The sequence below is a fragment of the Pan paniscus genome, chromosome 13 (assembly GCF_029289425.2).
Source record: "Pan paniscus chromosome 13, NHGRI_mPanPan1-v2.0_pri, whole genome shotgun sequence".
Taxonomy (NCBI): Eukaryota; Metazoa; Chordata; class Mammalia; order Primates; family Hominidae; genus Pan; species Pan paniscus.
The window spans coordinates 104,871,417-104,890,791 of record NC_073262.2 but is presented as its reverse complement, the minus strand read 5'-3'; the positions used below and the strand labels follow the sequence as shown (position 1 = coordinate 104,890,791).

Here is a 19,375-nt window from a genome sequence, read left to right as displayed (position 1 = left end):
TCCCTATAATCTGTTAAATTCTAACACGCCTCCTGCCCACCTCTTCAACGGGAGGAAATAAAATCCTCTAATGCAGAACGGGTCTCCCCAAACGGCGGGGCCACGTGTTACACGTAACATGGCTCTCAGGTGTAAAGGCCTTCTCCCTCCTCCCAGAGCCCGGGCTATAACAGGCACCCACGCTACTCTGAGTAGTTCCGTGCTTAAGTCTTTCCCTCTCCTCGTCTGTCCAGCATCCGCCTTCCCCCTTTAACGGCTCGCTCTCCCACCTACCTTAAAGATGGCGTAACCCACAGACGTTTCAAACAGCACCAACATGGTGAGGCCGGGTCAGGGCGCCGCACGGCCCGCCAGAAGCTGTGGAGTCAGTTCAAAAACACCGGCTACGCGGCCTCAAAAGGCCTCCTAGGCCGCGGCGGGCAAAGCACAAATGCGCTCGCCGTCCCGCAAAGAATCAGAACACGCTGCCTAAGCCCTCCACGCTGTACTGGAACTAGGACGCACGAACGCGCTACTCCTTCTCTGAGGATTCTGGGATAGCGACGTCACTTCCGACAGAAGACTGCCGCAGAGATTGCCGTCACTTCCAGAATGTTCCCGCCACAGCGGGCTGGGGCGGGCCGAGAAAGTTTGTATCGCGGGATCTAGGGCCTGAACGGAGCCTTTGCGCCTTTTTTTCTTTTTTTGAGGCGGAGTCTCGCTCTGTAACCCAGGCTGGAGTGCAGTGGTGTGATCTCGGCTTACTGCAACCTCCGCCTCCCGGGTTCAAGAAATTCTCCTAGCCGGGCGCAGTGGCTCACGCCTGTAATCCCAGCACTTTGGGAGGCCGAGGCGGGCGGATCACAAGGTCAGGAGATCGATCTAGACCATCCTGGCTAACACGGTGAAACTCCGTCTCTACTAAAAATACAAAAAATTAGCCGGGTGTGGTTGCAGGCGCCTGTAGTCCCAGCTACTCGGGAGGCTGAGGCAGGAGAATGGCCTGAACCCAGGGGGCGGAGCTTGCAGTGAACCAAGATCCTGCCACTGCACTCCAGCCTGGCGACAGAGCGAGACTCCGTCTCAAAAAAAAAAAAAAAAAGAAATTCTCCTGCCTCAGCCTCCCCAGTAGCTGGGACTAGAGGCACACACCACCACGCCCAGCTAATTTTTGTATTTTTAGTAGAGATGGGGTTTCAGCATGTTGGCCAGGATAGTCTCGATCTCTTGACCTCGTGATACGCCCGCCTCGGCCTCCCAAAGTGCTGGGATTACAGGCGTGACCCACTAGGCCGGGCCTTTTTTTTTTTTTTTTTTTTTGAGACAGTCTGGCTGTTGCCCAAGCTGGAGTGCAGTGGCACTATCACGGCTCACTGCAACCTCCAACTCCCAGGCTCAAGCGATCCTCCCACTTCACCCTCCGGAGCAGCTGGGACTACAGGCCTGTGCCACCACACCCAGCTAATTTTTTGTAGAGACAGGGTTTCACGATGTTGCCCAGGCTAGTCTCGGACTCCTGACCTCAAGGGATCCTCCCACCTCGGCCTCCCAAAGTGCTGGGATTACAGGCGTGAGCCACCGCGCCCCGCCACCGCTAGAGATTTAAAGGGGAAAAACTTCACGATATTATTTTGTTAACCCTCTATGAATTATATGTTCACTTTGAGAGAAACGAGGAGCTGTTTCGGTGCCAGTCTGCCTCAGGCATCTAGAATTTGAAATGCCAGCTAGTGCCGTTAGACTTTATCCCCTTTCAAGCCCTGCCTTGAGGCGAAGGCCTCAGAATAACACCATTACTGTCACTATATTTGTGAGCATTCCTGGCCGTTCTCTTCTGTCTGGCCAAATGAATTATTAGCACAGTTTTCTTTCAATAAGCCTCTCCTATTTTTGCTGCATTTGTTAAAATGACCCCAGGGTATGAATTTAGAATGTCTTTTTTTTTTCTTTTTCTTCTTTGTTTTTTTTGAGACGGAGTTTCACTCTTGTTGCCGAGGCTGGAGTGCAGTGGTATGATCTCTGCTTACTGCAACCTCTGCCTCCCGGGTTCAAGCAATTCTCCTGCCTCAGCCTCCCAAGTAGCTGGGATTATAGGCATGTACCACCACGCCTGGCTAATTTTGTATTTTTAGTAGAGATGGGGTTCCTCCATGCTGGTCAGGCTTGTCTCGAACTCCCGACCTCAGGTGATCCACCCACCTCGGCTTCCCAAAGTGCTGGGATTACAGGCATGAGCCACTGTGCGGGGCTGAATTTAGACTGTCTTCTTGATTTAGTGTTACTTACTTTTCTGGAAGCCTTTCAGTCTCAGGGACTGGGATTAAATACCCCAGTTGTTTCACAAGTCTGTCTTCCAACAGGGGTAAAATTTCCTTACTCACTTCCCAGGCCCTATATGCAGATTGTTCCTAATCATTAAATTGCAACCTGCTGGGAGAGTTGCTTGAACCCAGGAGGCGGAGGGTGCGGTGAGCCGAGGTGGCACTACTGCACTCCAGCCTAGGCGACACAGCGAGACTCCATCTAAAAAAAAAAAAATTGCAACCTGCTCAAGATTGTGGAACATTAAATAGGTAGCAACTCTGCAACCTGAGATTAAAAGGAAAGAAAATCCTGGGTTGAATAACAGAAAGTCACAGGACAGAGGAATCTACGGTGAATTTTTTTTTTTTTTTTTTTTTGAAACGGAGTCTCAGTCTGTCGCCAGGGCTGGAGCGCAGTGTCGCGATCTCAGTCACGATCTCAGCTCACTGAAGCCTCTGCCTCTTGGGCTCAAGTGATTCTCCTGCCTCAGCCTCCCCAGTAGCTGGGATTACAGACACGCGCCACCATGCCCAACTAGTTTTTGTATTTTTAGTAGAGACGGGGTTTCCCCATGTTGGCCAGGCTGGGCTTGAACTCCTGACCTCAGGTGATCCGCCTGCCTCAGCCCCCCGAAGTGCTGGGATTACAGGCATGAGCTACCACGCCCGGCCTAGGGTGAATTCAAGAGCATAATTGGCCGAGTGCATGGTTCACGCCTGCTATGATCTCGCCATTACACTCCAGCCTGGGCTACTAAGCAAGACCCTGTCTCAAAAAAGAAAAAAAGCATGGTTGATTATAGTTACAGCTGTAATCCAGTGTGGTCAGGGAGACAAGAGAGATGAAAATTACCTGATTGGGAGAGGGGTATGTGTGGGTGGGTGAGATGTTAGAAACACCATGTCTGTTTACAGTGTTATTTAACTGCACAGTATTTTTCTGTCTAGTCTCCTTAGCAGAAGTGACATCTGCTAGAGAATTGAGTCTACTTTACACATATTTGTGTCTGTATAGGATGTTATGTTGTGCCACTCATGAAATAGAATCTAATTAATTCTTAAAAATTTAATGAATGAATGTCTGCAGGAAGTAAAAATTCTTTTCTTTACATGTAAAGCCTTAAATCCTATTCCCAAAATGAAATGAAACCACTTATTCAATGAGAAATCTCTTTGCCATGGTATGTCCTAGAATTTGTCCTTGCACGTTACCATTTACATAGTCACCTCCATATGATGCTTTAATCAGGAGTTCAGAGCTGACTCTGATTTTGGGTTTGTAACTTGGCCAAATAAAGTAATTGGAGATTTTCTTTCTTTCTTTCTTTCTTTTTGAGATGCAGTCTTGCTCTGCTGCCCAGGCTGGAGTGTAGTGGCATGATCTTGGCTCACTGCAACCTCTGTCTCTTGGGTTCAAGCAATTTTCTGCCTCTGCCTCCTGGGTAGCTGGGATTATAGGCCCCTGCCACCACACCCTGCTAATTTTTGTATTTTTAGTAGAGATGGGGTTTCACCATGTTGGCCAGGCTGGTCTTGAACTCCTGACCTCATGATCCACCCACCTCGGCCTCCCAAAGTGCTGGGATTACAGGCATGAGCCACTGCGCCCGGCCAGTAATTGGAGATTTTCTCTTGCAAGGGAGAAGTAAGAGTCTTAGTACTTTGTTAAAGTACTGAGTGAAGGGGAGATAGCACAAAGAAATATAAGAAGGAGAATATAGGAGAGTACAGATGATAGAAGGGCTTACAATTTTTTTTTTTTTTTGAGACAGAGTTTCACTCTTGTTGCCCAGGCTGGAGTGCAATGGCATGATCTCAGCTCACCGCAACCCCTGCCTCCCGGGTTCAAGCGATTCTTCTGCCTTAGCCTTCCGAGTAGCTGGGATTACAGGTATGTGCCACCACGCCCGGCTAATTTTGTATTTTTAGTAGAGACAGGGTTTCTCCATGTTGGTCAGGCTGGTCTGGAACTCCCGGCCTCAGATGATCTGCCCGCCTTGGCCTCCCACAGTGCTGGGATTACAGGTGTGAACAACTGCGCCCGGCCAGGGCTTACAATTTTACTGATGGCTAACATGGTGAAATAACAAGGATGAGAAACATGGTTCGTCTGTCCTCTCTGTACACCCCAACTCCACCCCTGTTCCAACTAGAATATAAACTCTATAAAAGTTAGTTGCAAAATCTGCAAGTACTAGGCTAGTATCTGGCACATAGTAGAGATTCCATAAACATGACTAGTAACTAAGTAAATGAATGGATGAATGGAATGAGTGAATGGTGGGATAATTTCAAGGTGCTAGTAGAGCCTCCAGGGACTTTTTGGAACCTAATGAGATTAGCCAAAGACACCATTTTGGTCAGACACCTTCCATGTGCCTGGTAACAAGAAGGGGATGTTCTGGATGGTGAACATCTTTTATGTATTCAACAAATATTTGAGTGTCTACTCTGTGCCAGGCATTCTTTTTTTTTTTTTTTTTTTTTTTTTGAGATGGAGTCTCACTCTGTCGCCCAGGCTGGAGTGCAATGGTAGGATTTCAGCGCTCACTGCAACCTCTGCCTCCCAGGTTCAGGAATTCTCCTGCCTTAGCCTCCTGAGTAGCTGGGACTATACAGGTGCGCACTTCCACACCCGGCTAATTTTTGCATTTTTAGTAGAGACGGGGTTTCACCATGTTGGTCAGGCTGGTCTCAAACTCCTGACCTCGTGATCCACCCACCTCGGCCTCCCAAAGTGCTGGATTACAGGCGTGAGCCACTGCACCCAGCCTGTGCCAGGCATTTTTTTTTTTTTTTTTTTTTTGAGATGGAGTTTCGCTCTTGTTGCCCAGGCTGGAGTGCAATGGTGTGATCTCCGGCTCACCGCAACCTCTGCCTCCTGGGTTCAATCAATTCTCCTGCGTCAGCCTCCTGAGAGCTGGGATTACAGGCCGCCACACCGAGCTAATTTTTTATTTTTAGTAGAGACGGGGTTTCTCCATGTTGATCAGGGTGGTCTCGAACTCCCTACCTCAGGTGATCCGCCCACCTCAGCCTCCCAAAGTGCTGGGATTACAGGCATTTGTAATCCCTGGGATTACAGGGATTACCACACCCGCCTGTGCCAGGCATTCTTACAGGCACTAGAGACACAGCAGTGAAAGAAACATGTAAAAATCTCTCTACTTATTATTACTCTTGTTTTCCTTCTCAGAGAAGTTAAGTAATGCAAAATCATACAATCTTCCTCATAGTTTCCTTTAGGAGTACCCAGAAGATGGACATGGAAATTGTTTCTATCACACAATCACTGACCTGCCGCGTACAGTGCTGTATTTTCTTTTTTTTTCTTTTTAGACGGGCTGGGGTGCAATGGTGTGATCTTGGCTCACTGGAACTTCCACCTCCCGGATTCAGGCAATTCTCCCGCCTCAGCCTCCAGAGTAGCTGGGATTACAGACACACACCATTATGCTTGGCTAATTTTTGTGTTTTTGTAGAGACAGGGTTTCACCATGTTGGCCAGGCCAGTTTTGAACTCCTGACCTCAGGTGATCCGCCCGCCTCAGCCTCCCAAAGTGCTGGGATTACAGGCAGGAGCCACCATGCCTGGCCTACAGTGCTGTATTTTCTTGCTCTGGTGTCTGCTGGTATTGCAGACCTCTACTCTGTTGACTGCTTCCACTTTGTTGAAAGCAGGTGCTGCCCACACCATTGTCCACCTTCTCTATATCGCTACCTTCATGGGTTGATGTCCCTTTCCAGCCAACAGGGGATCAACTTTTGTGCCTTCTAATTTGTTCTTTCAGAGTTGTTGGCCCCTTGTGTCACATGTTTTTCTTTTTGCCAGAGTCCTTTTTTTCCAGAGACCCTGGGTGCTTGGAGAAATCAGGCTACTGGGATAATATGTTGGGAGATGGACAGAAATAGGCTCAAACCTCTGACCGTGTGTTCTAACAGCCAGCCTTTTTGTTTGGTCTGGCTCATGCAACTAGATGCATGATGGTTTTTTCTCATGATGCTATTGTCTTTCTGGGCAGTCCAGCATTTTCCGAGGACTTCTTGCCATCAAATCAGTACTAGTATGAACCTTAATGTCTTTCCCTCACTTTACCCTGTGGGCCCCATGCAAATCAAGGGTATCTGTTTCAATTGAGTTTCTATTTCAGTTTAGAAGTTCCCTGAAACTGGGTGCAGTGGCTCACGCCTGTAATCCTAGCACTTTGGGAGGCCCAGGTGGGTGGATCACGAGGTCAGGAGTTCAAGACCAGCCTGGCCAAGATGGTGAAACCCCATCTCTATTAAAAATACAAAAATTAGCTGGGTGTGGTGGCAGGCGCCTGTAATCCCAGCTACTCAGGAGTTTGAGGCAGGAGAATCACTTGACCTGGGAGGCGGAGGTAGCAGTGAGCTGAAATTGCGCCACTGCACTGCAGCCTGGGAAACAGAGCAAGACTCTGTCTCCAATAAATAAAAAAATAATAAAAATAAATTTTAAAAAAAGTTTCCTGAACATGGCTGGGTGCAGTGGCTCACGCCTGTAATCCCAACGCTTTGGCAGGCTGAGACAGGCAGATCACCTGAGGTGAGGAGTTCGAGCCCAGCCTGACCAACATGGAGAAACCCTGTCTCTATTAAAAATACAAAAATTAGCTGGGCGTGGTGGAGTATGCCTGTAATCCCAGCCACTCGGGAGGCTGAGGCAGGAGAATTGCTTGAACCCAGGAGGCAGAGGTTGCAGTGAGCCAAGATCATGCCGTTGATTACACTCAAGCCTGGGCAACAAGAGCGAAACCCCGTCTCAAAATAAATAAATAAATAAATAAATAAATAAATAAATAAATAAATAAATAAATGAAAAGTTTCCTGAACATTTCAGCACACATGGGAGGATCATTTGAAGCAAGGAGTTTGAGACCCGCCTAGGCAACAAAGTGAGACCCCTGTCTCTACAAAAAAAAAAAAAAAAAAAAAAGCTAGGTGTGGTGGCTCACGCCTGTAATCCCAGCACTTTGGGAGGCCAAGGCGGGCAGATCACCTGAGGTCAGGACTTTGAAACCAGCCTTGACCAACATGGTGAAACCCCGTCTCTACTAAAAATACAAAAATTAGCTGGGCGTCTTGGCATCTGCCTATAATCCCAGCTACTAGGGATATTGAGGCAGGAGAATTGCTTGAACCCAGGAGGCGGAGGTTGTAGTGAGCTGAGATCTCGCCATTGCACTCCAGCTTGGTCAACAACAGGGAAACTCCATCTCAAAAAAAATAAAATAAAATAAAAAAATTAGGTGGGCAAGGTGGCATGTGCCTGTAGTCCCAGCTATTTGGGAGGCTGACCAGGGAGGTCGAGGCTACAATGAGCTATGATCACCCCACTGCACTCCAGGCTGAGTGAAAGAGCAAGACCCCGTTTCCTGAACATTTGAACATAAAAATGTGGAGGCTAGTCTACCCAGAAAACATAGAGGCTGTCTGGTGAGTTGTGTGGTAAAGCAGCTCAAGAAAGTCTCATTTCTGCCTGACCAGCTAAAATATAGTGATACCCATTCATCGGTGTCTTGTGAGCTTGCACAAAATGAGCCATTTCCTCTGAACTAATCAATCTGGGTTAATGATAAAAATTTAGTTTCTTGGCTTGTAAAGCTAAGGTCCAGACCCTCGACCATATCATGGTATGGTCCTGACCAGACTAATAATTAGCCTCTATTTTTGACATCACCATCTCTGCTCCAACTTCAAGATTACTTGCTCTTAGGGAACTTTTAATTTTTTGAAAAACAAAATCTATGCATATTAAACAATTATAAGAAACTAGGCCCAGTGTGATGGCTCATGCCCGTAATCTCAGCACTTTGGGAGGCTGAGGCAGGCAGATCACTTGAGGCTAGGAGCTTGAGACCAGCCTGGGCACCATGGTGAAACCCTGTCTCTACTAAAAATACAAAAATTAGCTGGGTATGGTGGCACATGCCTGTAATCCCAGCTATTTGGCAGGCTGAGGCACAAGAATTGCTTGAATCCATGAGGCAGAGGTTGCAGTGAGCCGAGATCACACCACTGCACTCCCGCCTGGGTGACAGAGCAAGGCTCTGTCTCAAAAAAAAAAAAAAAAAAAAAAAGAAAGGGCCAGGCGCGGTGGCTCAAGCCTGTAATCCCAGCAGTCTGGGAGGCCGAGGTGGGTGGATCACCTGAGATTAGGGGTTCAAGACCAGCCTGGGCAACATGGTGAAACCCTGTCTCTACTAAAAATACAAAAATTAGCCGGGCCTGGTGGTGCATGCCATAATCCCAGCTATTTGGGAGGCTGAGGCAGGAGAATCCCTTGAACCTGGGAGGTGGAGGTTGCAGTGAGCCGAGTTCGTATCATTGTACCCCAGCCTGGGCAACCAGAGCGAAACTCCGTCTCCAAAAAAAAAGAAATGTAGAGCAAAATAGACACTGTATACTTCCACCAAGGGTAAGCATACACGGTCTACACTTGGGAAACACACATACACCCCACTTTGCACCCTGAGAAAACAGAAACAAAAGAAGGCTCTAGTTTTAATATCTCAAATTAAATAAAACCTTGGGCTTTCCTGTAAATTACTGATTCCTAGATAAAAACAACTGTTTTTATAAAGCGAATAACTGAAGATATGGGAGGGGCTTTATAGATAAAATAATCACATGAGAAAATTGCTATTTTTCCTTTATTAACTGACTAGCTGTTAACTTGGTAACCTTGGTTACTTTGTGGGTAGTTTCCTTTAAATACATATTTTGTTTATTCTTTTTTTTTTTTTTTTTGAGACAGAGTCTCGCTCTGTCGCCCAGGCTGGAGTGCAGTGGTGCGATCTCGGCTCACTGCAAACTCCGCCTCCCAGGTTTGCGCCATTCTCCTGCCTCAGCCTCCTGAGTAGCTGGGACCACAGGTGCCCGCCACCACGCCCGGCTAATTTTTTGTGTTTTTAGTAGAGATGGGGCTTCACCATGTTAGCCAGGATGGTCTCGATCTCCTGACCTCGTGATCCACCCGCCTTGGCCCCCCAAAGTGCTAGGATTACAGGCGTGAGCCACCACGCCCGGCCTCATTTTTGTTTTGTGGTGAGCAAGCTCTTTAAAATACTGGCCACCTTCCTCAAATTTGACACAAATTGAAACCCAAATATCAGCTTACATTAAAAAATTAACAAACAAAAACAAAGAACAGATTCAGAACAAAAAACACAGTAGGTCCTCTTCAAAAACTTCTGATGTTAAATTTATCATATATAGATTTTACATTGCTTAATCTGAAATGTTTAAATAAAAAACGTGAAATCAGGAAAAAGAGCAAGATGTAAGTATTAAAATGATTTGGCATATTTGAAAAAGAATCATATTGCACTTCTAGAATAAAACATATAACATTGAAATAAAAACTTGACAGATTTGCTAGAAAACAAGGTAAAACATGGACAAAAAAGAGAATTAGTACTCTGCAGATAAACATAAAGAAAGTACTTCAGCCAGGCACAGTGGCTCATACCTGTAATCCCATCACTTTGGGAGGCTGAGGCAGGAGGCTTGCTTGAGCTCAGTTCAAGACCAGCCTGGGCAACATAGTGAGACTCTGTCTTCACAAAAAATTTTAAAAATTAGCCGGTGTGGTGGTATGCACCTTAGTCCCAGCTACTTGGGAGGATCACTTAAACCTGGGACAAGAATTCACAGATACAGGGAAACACAATTCAGAGGGAAAGTTCATACCTAAGTATGGTGTAGAGTATCATAATCACAGAATGGTTATGTCAGAACCACAAGATATCAAAAAGAGAAAAATCTTAAATTCAGCCAGAGAGAAAAGTCAGATGACCTGCAACGTACAAAGTAAAACGATTAGACTAAGGGAGGTCTTAACAGCAATAATAGTGTTTAGAGAATAGTGGAAGAATATCTTCAAAGTGTTAGAAAAAAGAGTAACTCAGAATTGTATATCCAGCAAAATGATTTGTTCATAAATAAACATAAAGACTTTCTTTATTTTGCGACAGAGTATTGTTCTGTTGCCCCAGGCTGAAGTGCAATGGCTTGATCTCTGTTCACTGCAATCTCTGCTTCCCAGGTTCAAGCAATTCTCCTGCCTCAGCCTCCTGAGTAGCTGGGTTTACAGGCACGTGCCACCATGCCTGGCTAATTTTTGTTTTTTGGTTTTTTTTGGAGATGGAGTCTCACTCTCTCGCCAGGCTGGAGTGCAGTGACACGCTCTCAGCTGGGAGGTTAAGCTGCAGTGAGCAGTGATCAGGCCACTGCACTCCAGCCTGGGCAACAGAGTGAGACCCTGTTTCAAAAAAAAAGAAGTACTTCAAATGAGTCATAGACTCATGAAAAATACAAAAGAATACTTAAGAATACATAAGAAACCTAAGAAAAATAGGCCAGGCGCGGTGGCTCGCGCCTGTAATTCCAGCACTTTGGGAGGCCGAGGCAGACGGATCACGAGGTCAGGAGATCGAGACCATCCTGGCTAACAGGGTGAAACCCCGTCTCTACTAAAAATACAAAAAAAATTAGCCGGGCGTGGTGGCAGGCGCCTGTAGTCCCAGCTACTCAGGAGGCTGAGGCAGGAGAATGGCGTAAAACCCAGGAGGCGGAGCTTGCAGTGAGCCGAGATCGTGCCACTGCACTCCAGCCTGGGCGACAGAGCGAGACTCCGTCTCAAAAATAAATAAATAAATAAATAAATAAATAAAGAGACTAAGAGAAGAGGAGGTATCAGCAGTGAGCCGAGATTGCCCATTACACTCCAGCCTGGGCAACAGAGTGAAACTCCGTCTGAAAAAAAATAAAAAATTAAATAATTAAATAATTAATTAATCCTAAAGTTGTGCCCCTAGGCTGGGCACTGTAGGTCATGCCTGTAATTCCAGCACTTTGGGAGGCCCATGTGGATGGATCGCTTGACCCCAGGAGTTTCAGACCAGCCTGAGCAACATAGCAAGACCCCATCTTTATTTTAAAAAAGAGTTGTGCCCCTAGATTAACTCATAATCTGATTGAATGAGTATTGTACAATACAGTACATGATGACATAGGGAAAGACCCACACTCTAGCCTTGGTGACAGAGCAAGACTCTGTCTCAAAAGAAAAAAAAGGAATTTTTTTAAAAAAGAAAAGCTCAGGGGCCAGGTGCAGTGGCTCATGCCTGTAATCCCAGCACTTTGGGAGGCAGAGGAGGGCGGATCATAAGGTCAAGAGATCGAGACCATCCTGGCCAACATGGTAAAACCCTGTCTCTACTAAAAATACAAAAATAAGCTGGGCATGGTGGCATGCCCCTGTAATCCCAGCTACTTGGGAGGCTGAGGCTGGAGAATTGCTTGAACTTGGGATGTAGAGGTTGCAGTGAGCCAAGATCGTCCCACTGCACTCCAGCCTGGCGACAGAGTGAGACTCAGTCTCAAAAAAAAAAAAGAAAAGAAAAGCTCAATGTCTACAAGTTAATTATATATTGTAAAAATGATATCAATTATTGATATGAGTAATGAGTATATGTTAGTAATTGTATGTATATATATATATATTTTTTTTAAGAGACAAGGTTTTACTCTGTCACCCAAGCTATAGTGCAATGGCATGATCACAGCTCACTTGAACTCACTTCTGGTTTCAAGTGCTACTCTCACCTCAGCCTCTGGAGTAGCTGGAATTATAGGTCACATCAGCATGCCTGGCTAATTTTTATTTATTTATTTATTTATTTTTGAGATGGAGTTTCACTCTTGTCACCCAGGCTGGAGTGCAGTGGCATGATCTTGACCCACTGCAACCTCTGCCTCTCAGGTTCAAGTGATTCTCCTGCCTCAGCCTCCCGAGTAGCTGGGACTATAGGCACCTCCCATCACGCCTGGCTAATTTTTTGTATTTTTAGTAGAGGCAGAGTTTCGCCATGTTGGGCAGGATGGTCTCAAACTACTGACCTCAGGTGATCCGCCTGCCTCAGCCTCCCAAAGTGCTGGGATTACAGACGTGAGCTACCACGTCTGGCAATTTTTAAATTTTTTATAGAGACAGGATGTTGCTATGTTGCTGATATGGTTTGGCTGTGTCCCCACCCAAATCTCACCTTGAATTCCCAAGTGCTCTGGGAGGGACCCAGTGGGAGGTAATTGAATCATGGGGGGCAGGTCTTTCTGGTGCTGTTCTCATGATAGTGAATAAGTCTTTTAAGGGGGAGTTTTTAAGGGGGAGTTTCCCTGCACAAGCTCTCTCTTTACTTGCTGGCATACATGTAAGACATGACTTGCTCCTCCTTGCCTTCCACCTTGTTTGTGAGACCTCCCCAGCTATGTGGAACTTTAAGTCCATTAAACCTCTTTTTATTTATTTATTTATTTTTTATTATTTTCTAGGGTACATGTGCACAACATGCAGGTTTGTTACATATGTATACATGTGCCATGTTGGTGTGCTGCACCCATTAACTTGTCATTTACATTAGGTATATCTCCATCCTATCCCTCCCCCATCCCCCCACCCCAGGACAGGCCCCAGTGTGTGATGTTCCCCACCCTGTATCCAAGTGTTCTCATTGTTCAATTCATACCTATGTGTGAGAACATGTGCGTTAAACCTCTTTTTCTTCCCGGTCTTGGGTTTGTCTTTATCAGCAGCATGAAAACGGGCTAATACAGTTGCCCAGGCTGGTTTGGAACTTTTGGTCTCAAGCGATCCTCTTGGCTTGGCCTCCCAAAATTCTAGGATTACAATTGTGAGCCACCAAGCCTGGCCTCACTGTATACTTTTCAGGTTGGATAGAAACACACTTATGTTCACAAGCAAGGACAGTGCATTACTGGCAAAAGATATCTGAGTTACTGGCAGCAAATTCATATGGGTCTGCAGCAACCTCAATTCTTGCCTCCTCAAAAGAAAGAATTCGACTGAAGGGTGTAAGGCAGAAAAAGAGACCACAGCAACTTTTAGAGAAGGAGTTGAAGTTTGTTTGTTTGTTTGAGACAGAGTCTCACTCTGTAGCCCAGGCTGGAGTACAGTGGCCTGATCTCGGCCCACTGCAACTTGTATCTCCCGGGTTCAAGCAATTCTCCTGCTTCAGCCTCCTGAGTAGCTGGGATTACAGGTGTGCATCTCCACGCCCAGCTAATTTTTGTATTTTTAGTAAAGACATGGTTTCACCATGTTGGCCAGGCTGGTTGTGAACTCCTGACCTCATGATCCACCCACTTCGGACTCCCAAAGTGCTGGGATTATAGGCGTTATCCACCGTGCCTGGGCTGAAGTTTATTTTAAAAGGCTGTAGAACAGGAAAGTATGCTTGGAAGAGATCCAAGCAGGCATGTGAAGGTCAAGTGCTGCCTTTAGCTGTGATCCTAGGACTTTGTAGGCTGCCCCACTTCTGGTGTCTTTCACCCCTTTTCCATGATTCTTCCTTTAGGGTGGGCTGCATGCTGCCCTTTTTATGTTTGGGAAGTGAGCACATGCGCTGTGTTTAGGAAGTTGTATGCATCCCCATCTGAAGCTTTCTTCCCTTTTCCAGTGGAGTGTCCCAAAGGTCATACTCCACCATTTTGTCTCTTAATGCACATGCCAGGGAAGTTCCTTCTTTCTGGTGTCTGCATTCAATTAACACTTTAGTACAACAGGTGCAGACCATCAGGAAACGGCCTCTCCCTGGGACCTGCTGCTAATTTATCACTTTTAGAGAGGCAATGTGATAATTGTGAAGTCTGACATTTCTGGTGGGTTAGGAGAGAGCCCTCTCCTACCCTGCTCATGCCTGTCTAACCATCTGTAACAAGTGTAATAGATTCCTATTATTGCCGTAACAAATTACCACAAATTTAATAGCTTAAAACAACACAAATTTATTACCTTACACTTCTAGATGTCATAAGTGTGACATGGGACTCAATGAGCTAAAATAGATGTGTTAACAGGGCATCTAGAGTGGGGAGACTCTAGGACAGGCTCTATTTCCTCAGCTTTTCCAGCTTCTGGAATGTTATAGACTCCCTGAAATTCATATGTTGAAACCCTAATCCCCAATATGATCATATTTGGAGATAGGGTTTTTGGGAGACTATTTTGTTTAGATGAGGTCATGAGAGTAGAATTCCCATGATGGGATTAATGCCTTTATAAGAAGAGGAAGAGATCACATGCTCTTCTCTACCATGTGAGGATACAGCAAGAAGGCGGTTGCTTGCAAGCCAAGAAGAAAGTCCTCACCAAGAACCAAATCTGTCAACACCTTGATCTTGGGTTTCCCAGCTGCTAGAACTGTGAGAAATAAACGTCTGTTGTTTAAACCGTCCAGTCTATGGTGTTTTGTTATGGCAGCCTGAACAGACTAAGAGAAGTTTCCTGCATTCCTTGGCTCATGGCCCTACTTCCTTTGTCACAGCTCCTTCTTGGACTCTGACTGCCTTGCCTTTTTTTCCTCTTTCTTTTTTTTTTTTTTTTTTTGAGATGGAGTCTCACTCTGTCGCCACGCTGGAGTGCAACAGTGTGATCTCCGCTCACTGCAACCTCTGCCTCCTGGGTTCAATCAATTTTCCTGTCTCAGCCTCCCCAGTAGCTGAGACTACAGGCGTGCACCACCACATCCAGTTAATTTTTTTTTTTTTTTTTTTTAAGTAGAGACGGGGTTTCACCATGTTGGCCAGGATGGTCTCAATCTCCTGACCTCGTGATCTGCCCACATCGCCCTCCCAAAGTGCTGGGATTACAGGCGTGAGCCATCGCGTCCGGCCTCTTCCTCCTTTTTTTTTTTTTTTTTAAGACGGAGTTTCGCTCTTGTTGCCCAGGCTGGAGTGCAATGGCGGCGATCTCGGCTCAGTGCAACCTCCGCCTCCCGGGTTCAAGCGATTCTCCTGCCTCAGCCTCCCGAGTAGCTGGGATTACAGGCATGCGTTACCACACCCAGCTAATTTTGTATTTTTAGTGGAGACGGGGTTTCTCCATATTGGCCAGGCTGGTTTCAAACTCCTGACCTCAGGTGATCTGCCCACTTCAGCCTCTCAAAGTGCTGGGATTACAGGCATGAGCCACCGCGCCTGGCTCTTCCTCCTTTTTATAAGAACCTGTGATAACATTTGGCCTACATAGAAAATTCAGCACTCCATGTCAAGATCCTTAATTTAATCCCATCTGCAAAGTCCACTTTGCCATTTAAGGTAACATATTCATTAGTTCTGGGCATTAGGACATGGATATCTTTTGGGGGATATTATTCTACCTACCACAGATTACCACACCACAGATTCACCATAATTGTCAACAAATTGGTTGTTCTTTTTCTTATTGTTTTTTTTTTTTTTTTTTGAGACGGAGTCTTGCTCTCTCCCCCAAGTGGGAGGGTAGTGATGCGAACTTGACTCACTGCAACCTCCGCCTCCTGGGTTCAAGCGATTCTCCTACCTCAGCCTCCTGAGTAGCTGGGATTATAGGCGCATGCCACCATGCCCGACTATTTTTTTGTATTTTTAGTAGAGACGGGATTTCGCTGTATTGGCCAGGCTGGTCTCGAATTCCTGACCTCAAGTGATCCGCTTGCCTCGGCCTCCCAAAGTGCTGAGATTACAGGCAGGAGCCACCGCGCCCGGCCCTGTTCTTTTTCAAAAGAAGAATAATAGTGTTATAGGAGTTATTAAAAAATTATTTTAGGCAGATAGAGAGGAAAAGGGGTCTTTAGGAATTTTTTGTCTCTTTTAAAGCAGCTCCAGAAATGTCTGTTTAGCAGAAAAGCTCTGGCTCTTAGAACCCGCCGGCAACCTTTAATATGCAAATGTAGGCCATTAAAACTGGGTCCACAGGGTAATTCCCACCTCTGTCCTCTTGCCCTTGCCCCCACATGTGCCTGGCAACATGGCCTCCCCCACATAGCCCCACACGTGTAAAACATCTTGGTGCCCTGCATTTGCATATTAAAAGGCTATGCTGGAAGGGTCAGTTTTTACTCGGGCTTTGTAAATAACATGCCTGGTCAAACCAATCCCCTAAGCCCTGTGCAAATGAAACACCGCCTCTTCCAGCCTCCTCACATAACTGGCTGTTTTCCGTGGCACTTGGGGTTTCCTCTCTCAGTTTTAAGAGTATTGGCTTGAAGTAAAATTCTATTGTAAAAAAGCCACACCTTAGCTATATATTATTGAGACAGCAGGTGAGTGGTGGGCTGCAATGAACTTGATGTTAGTGGCTGAAAAGATGCTAAGCCATGAAATAGAGTGGCAGTACATTTCACAAAATTGTTGCCTGAGGTTACTTGAGCAGCAGGCCATGTGTCTACTGAGTCATCCATCCTGGAGGAAGGAAATAGAAAGTAGAAACTTAATAGTGATTATTTTTAGCAATGTTTGGCAAGATATTACATGAAAGAGATCAGATCAAGAAAGAATTCCTGGGCCGGGCGCAGTGGTTCAAGCCTGTAATCCCAGCACTCTGAGAGGCTGAGGTGGGTGGATCACGAGGTCAGGAGATCGAGACCATCCTGGCTAACACGGTGAAACCCCGTCTCTACTAAAAATACAAAAAATTGGCCGGGTGTGGTGGCAGGCGCCTGTAGTTCCAGCTACTCAAGAAGCTGAGGCAGGAGAATGGCATGAACCCGGGGGCGGAGCTTGCAGTTAGGCGAGACTGCGCCACTGCACTCCAGCCTGGGCGACAGAGACGCCCTCTCAAAAAAAAAAAAAAAGAATTCCTGGGTTTGTAAGCAGAAATGAAAGGGAATAGAATAAAAAAGTTGGGGGCCTTGAAAGTAGGAAATGCTGACTGCTTCTAGCCCTAATAGTAAGAAATTAAGAAAAGTTTTATTTTTTCTCTTCCCCTTATTCCTTTCTCTCTTCTTTTTTCTCTTTCCCTTTCTGAACAATTTAGCTCCAAAGCCATTAGCTAGGGCCGAGCTGACTAAGTGTCAACATGGTGTCACCTGGAGAGGAATGTCAGAGCCTGACTAGTGTGAAGAGGGTGTCCTGTGAAGGGAAGGCCCACCCATGGTGTCAGAACTTGACAAGAGGTAGAACATCCATGTAGACAATTGCCTCGCACAGAATGTTGGAACTTGCATGAAGTGAGGACATCCCCACGATGTGAACTCTGAGAGTCCACCAGTAGAGCTGACCCATTGTGAAAGGGCCTTCACAATACTTACCCAGTGGGATTTCAAAATTGCTGTGGTCCAGTGACCCATGTGCCCTCAATTCTTCCTTGTTCTGAATGAGGATGTTTTTTTCCCAGTTTTCCTGTCTATGTTGCATTATCACGGGTGTATATGGGCAGATGGTCTTTTTAGTTCATAGGTCACCAGATAATAGAAAGCCAGATAATAGAAAGCCATATCTGAGGGGGCCGGGCGTGGTGGCTCATGCTTGTAATCCCAGCACTTTGGGAGGCTGAGGCGGTTGGATCATGAGGTCAGGCGTTCGAGACCAAGCTGGTCACCGTGGTCAACATGGTGAAACCCGTATCTACTAAAAATACCAAAATTAGCCAGTTGTGATGGCAGGTGCCTGTGGTCCTATCTACTCGGGAGGCTGAGGCAGGAGAATCACTTGAACCCAGGAGGCAGAAGTTACAGTGAGCTGAGATCACACCACTGCACTCCAGCCTGGGCAACAGAGCAAGACTCTGCCAAAAAAAAAAAAGAAACAATATTTGGTAAGGAAAAGGGCAGACTGTGTCTCTCTTTTCCTTTCATTGGGTCGCAAGAAAGACTCACTTAGTTGTGACATTGTGTTTGGATTCTGGCCAATGAGAGAGGGTTGAAGTCAGGCCATTTCTAGGCCTTCCTCATGCTTTTTCTTTCTTCCTTTTTTTCTCATGCTTTCTTTTGACCTCTTGAATGCAAAGAGAATCAGTTCAAGACTCCGAGGACATCCTACAACAGGGATTGGCAAATCATGGCCCATGCATCAAATTTAGCCCACCATCTGTTTTTTTGTTTGTTTGTTTTTGAGACAGAGTCTTGCTCTATCACCCAGGCTGGAGTGCAGTGGTGTGATCTTAGCTCACTGTAACCTCTGCCTCCCAGGTTCAAGCGAGTCTCCTGTCTCAGCCTCTGGAGTAGCTGGGACTACAGGCGCCTGCCACCACGTCCGGCTAATATTCTGGTTTTGTAAATAAAGTTTTATTGGAACACAATAATGCTCATTCAATTACATATTGTCTATGGCTGTGTTCATGCTTCAATAGCAGAATTGAATAGTTGTGACATAAAAGCCTAAAACATTTGCTATCTGTCCCTTTACAAAAAATGTTTGCAGATGCTTGCATGAGAAGATGGTGCCAGCACAAGTTGGTAGGAGACCAACTTGATTCCTTAAATCAGAATATTAAAGGATGCTTACTGGCCAGGCGTGGTGGCTCACGTCTGTAATCCCAGCACTTTGGGAGGTCGAGGCGGGCGGATCACAAGGTCAGGATTTCTAGACCCACCTGGCCAACATGGTGAAACCCCGCCTGTACTAAAAATACAAAAAAATTAGCCAGGCGCGGTAGCGGGTGCCTGTAGTCCCAGCTACTTGGGAGGCTGAGACAGGAGAATGGTGTGAACCCAGGAGGGTTAAAAAAATAATAATAATAATAAATAAATAAATAAGTAAATAAAGGATGCTTACTGAACACCCAAGTCAGACTGTGATGTGAATGACAAATAAAGCTTTACTTTGTGGAGACATTGTGATTTTTTGGTTATTTGTTAGTAGCTAGTTATCTTCTCCCTAAAACACTACTCTCCTCAGTACCTAGACCAGTGTGCCTGGCTAATGGCAGGAGCTAAACAATTATTTGTTAAGCGAATAAATGAATAGCAGAAATAATACAGCTGGGTGCGGTGGCTCAGGCCTGTAATCCCAGCACTTTGGTAGGCTGAGGTGGGTGGATCATAAGGTCAGGAGTTCGAGACCAGCCTGGCCAACATGGTGAAACCCCATCTCTGCGCAGGATTCTATTCTAGGGATGTAGCATAATTTATCTGATTCCCATTAACAGGCATAATTATCTGATTGCCATTAATAGGCACATAATTGTATATAGTTTATTAGCTATCATCAATAATGCTAAAAAGAACATCCTTGAATATATATGTTTATAAATAATTGTGTATTACTGAATAATAAATTCTTAGAAGATA

The 19,375-nt window shown here is 45.8% G+C and overlaps 1 protein-coding gene across 3 annotated transcripts in view; it reads right to left on the bottom strand.

Moving 5' to 3' along the window:
- The window catches only part of NOP58 (NOP58 ribonucleoprotein), a 37,873-nt gene extending 37,302 nt beyond the window's left edge, over window positions 1-571 (bottom strand). For 2 of the 3 annotated variants that reach the window (XR_004670277.3, XM_034954820.2), the window contains exon 1: window positions 274-542. Coding sequence is in view for 2 of the 3 variants with exons in the window: in XM_034954820.2 (XP_034810711.1) it covers window positions 274-318 (45 nt within the window). In the remaining variant the exon portion in view is untranslated. Of the gene's footprint in view, window positions 1-273 lie in introns of all 3 variants that reach the window. The other variant, XM_003820765.5, reaches the window with a different exon arrangement.
- Window positions 572-19,375: the final 18,804 nt, after the last annotated feature.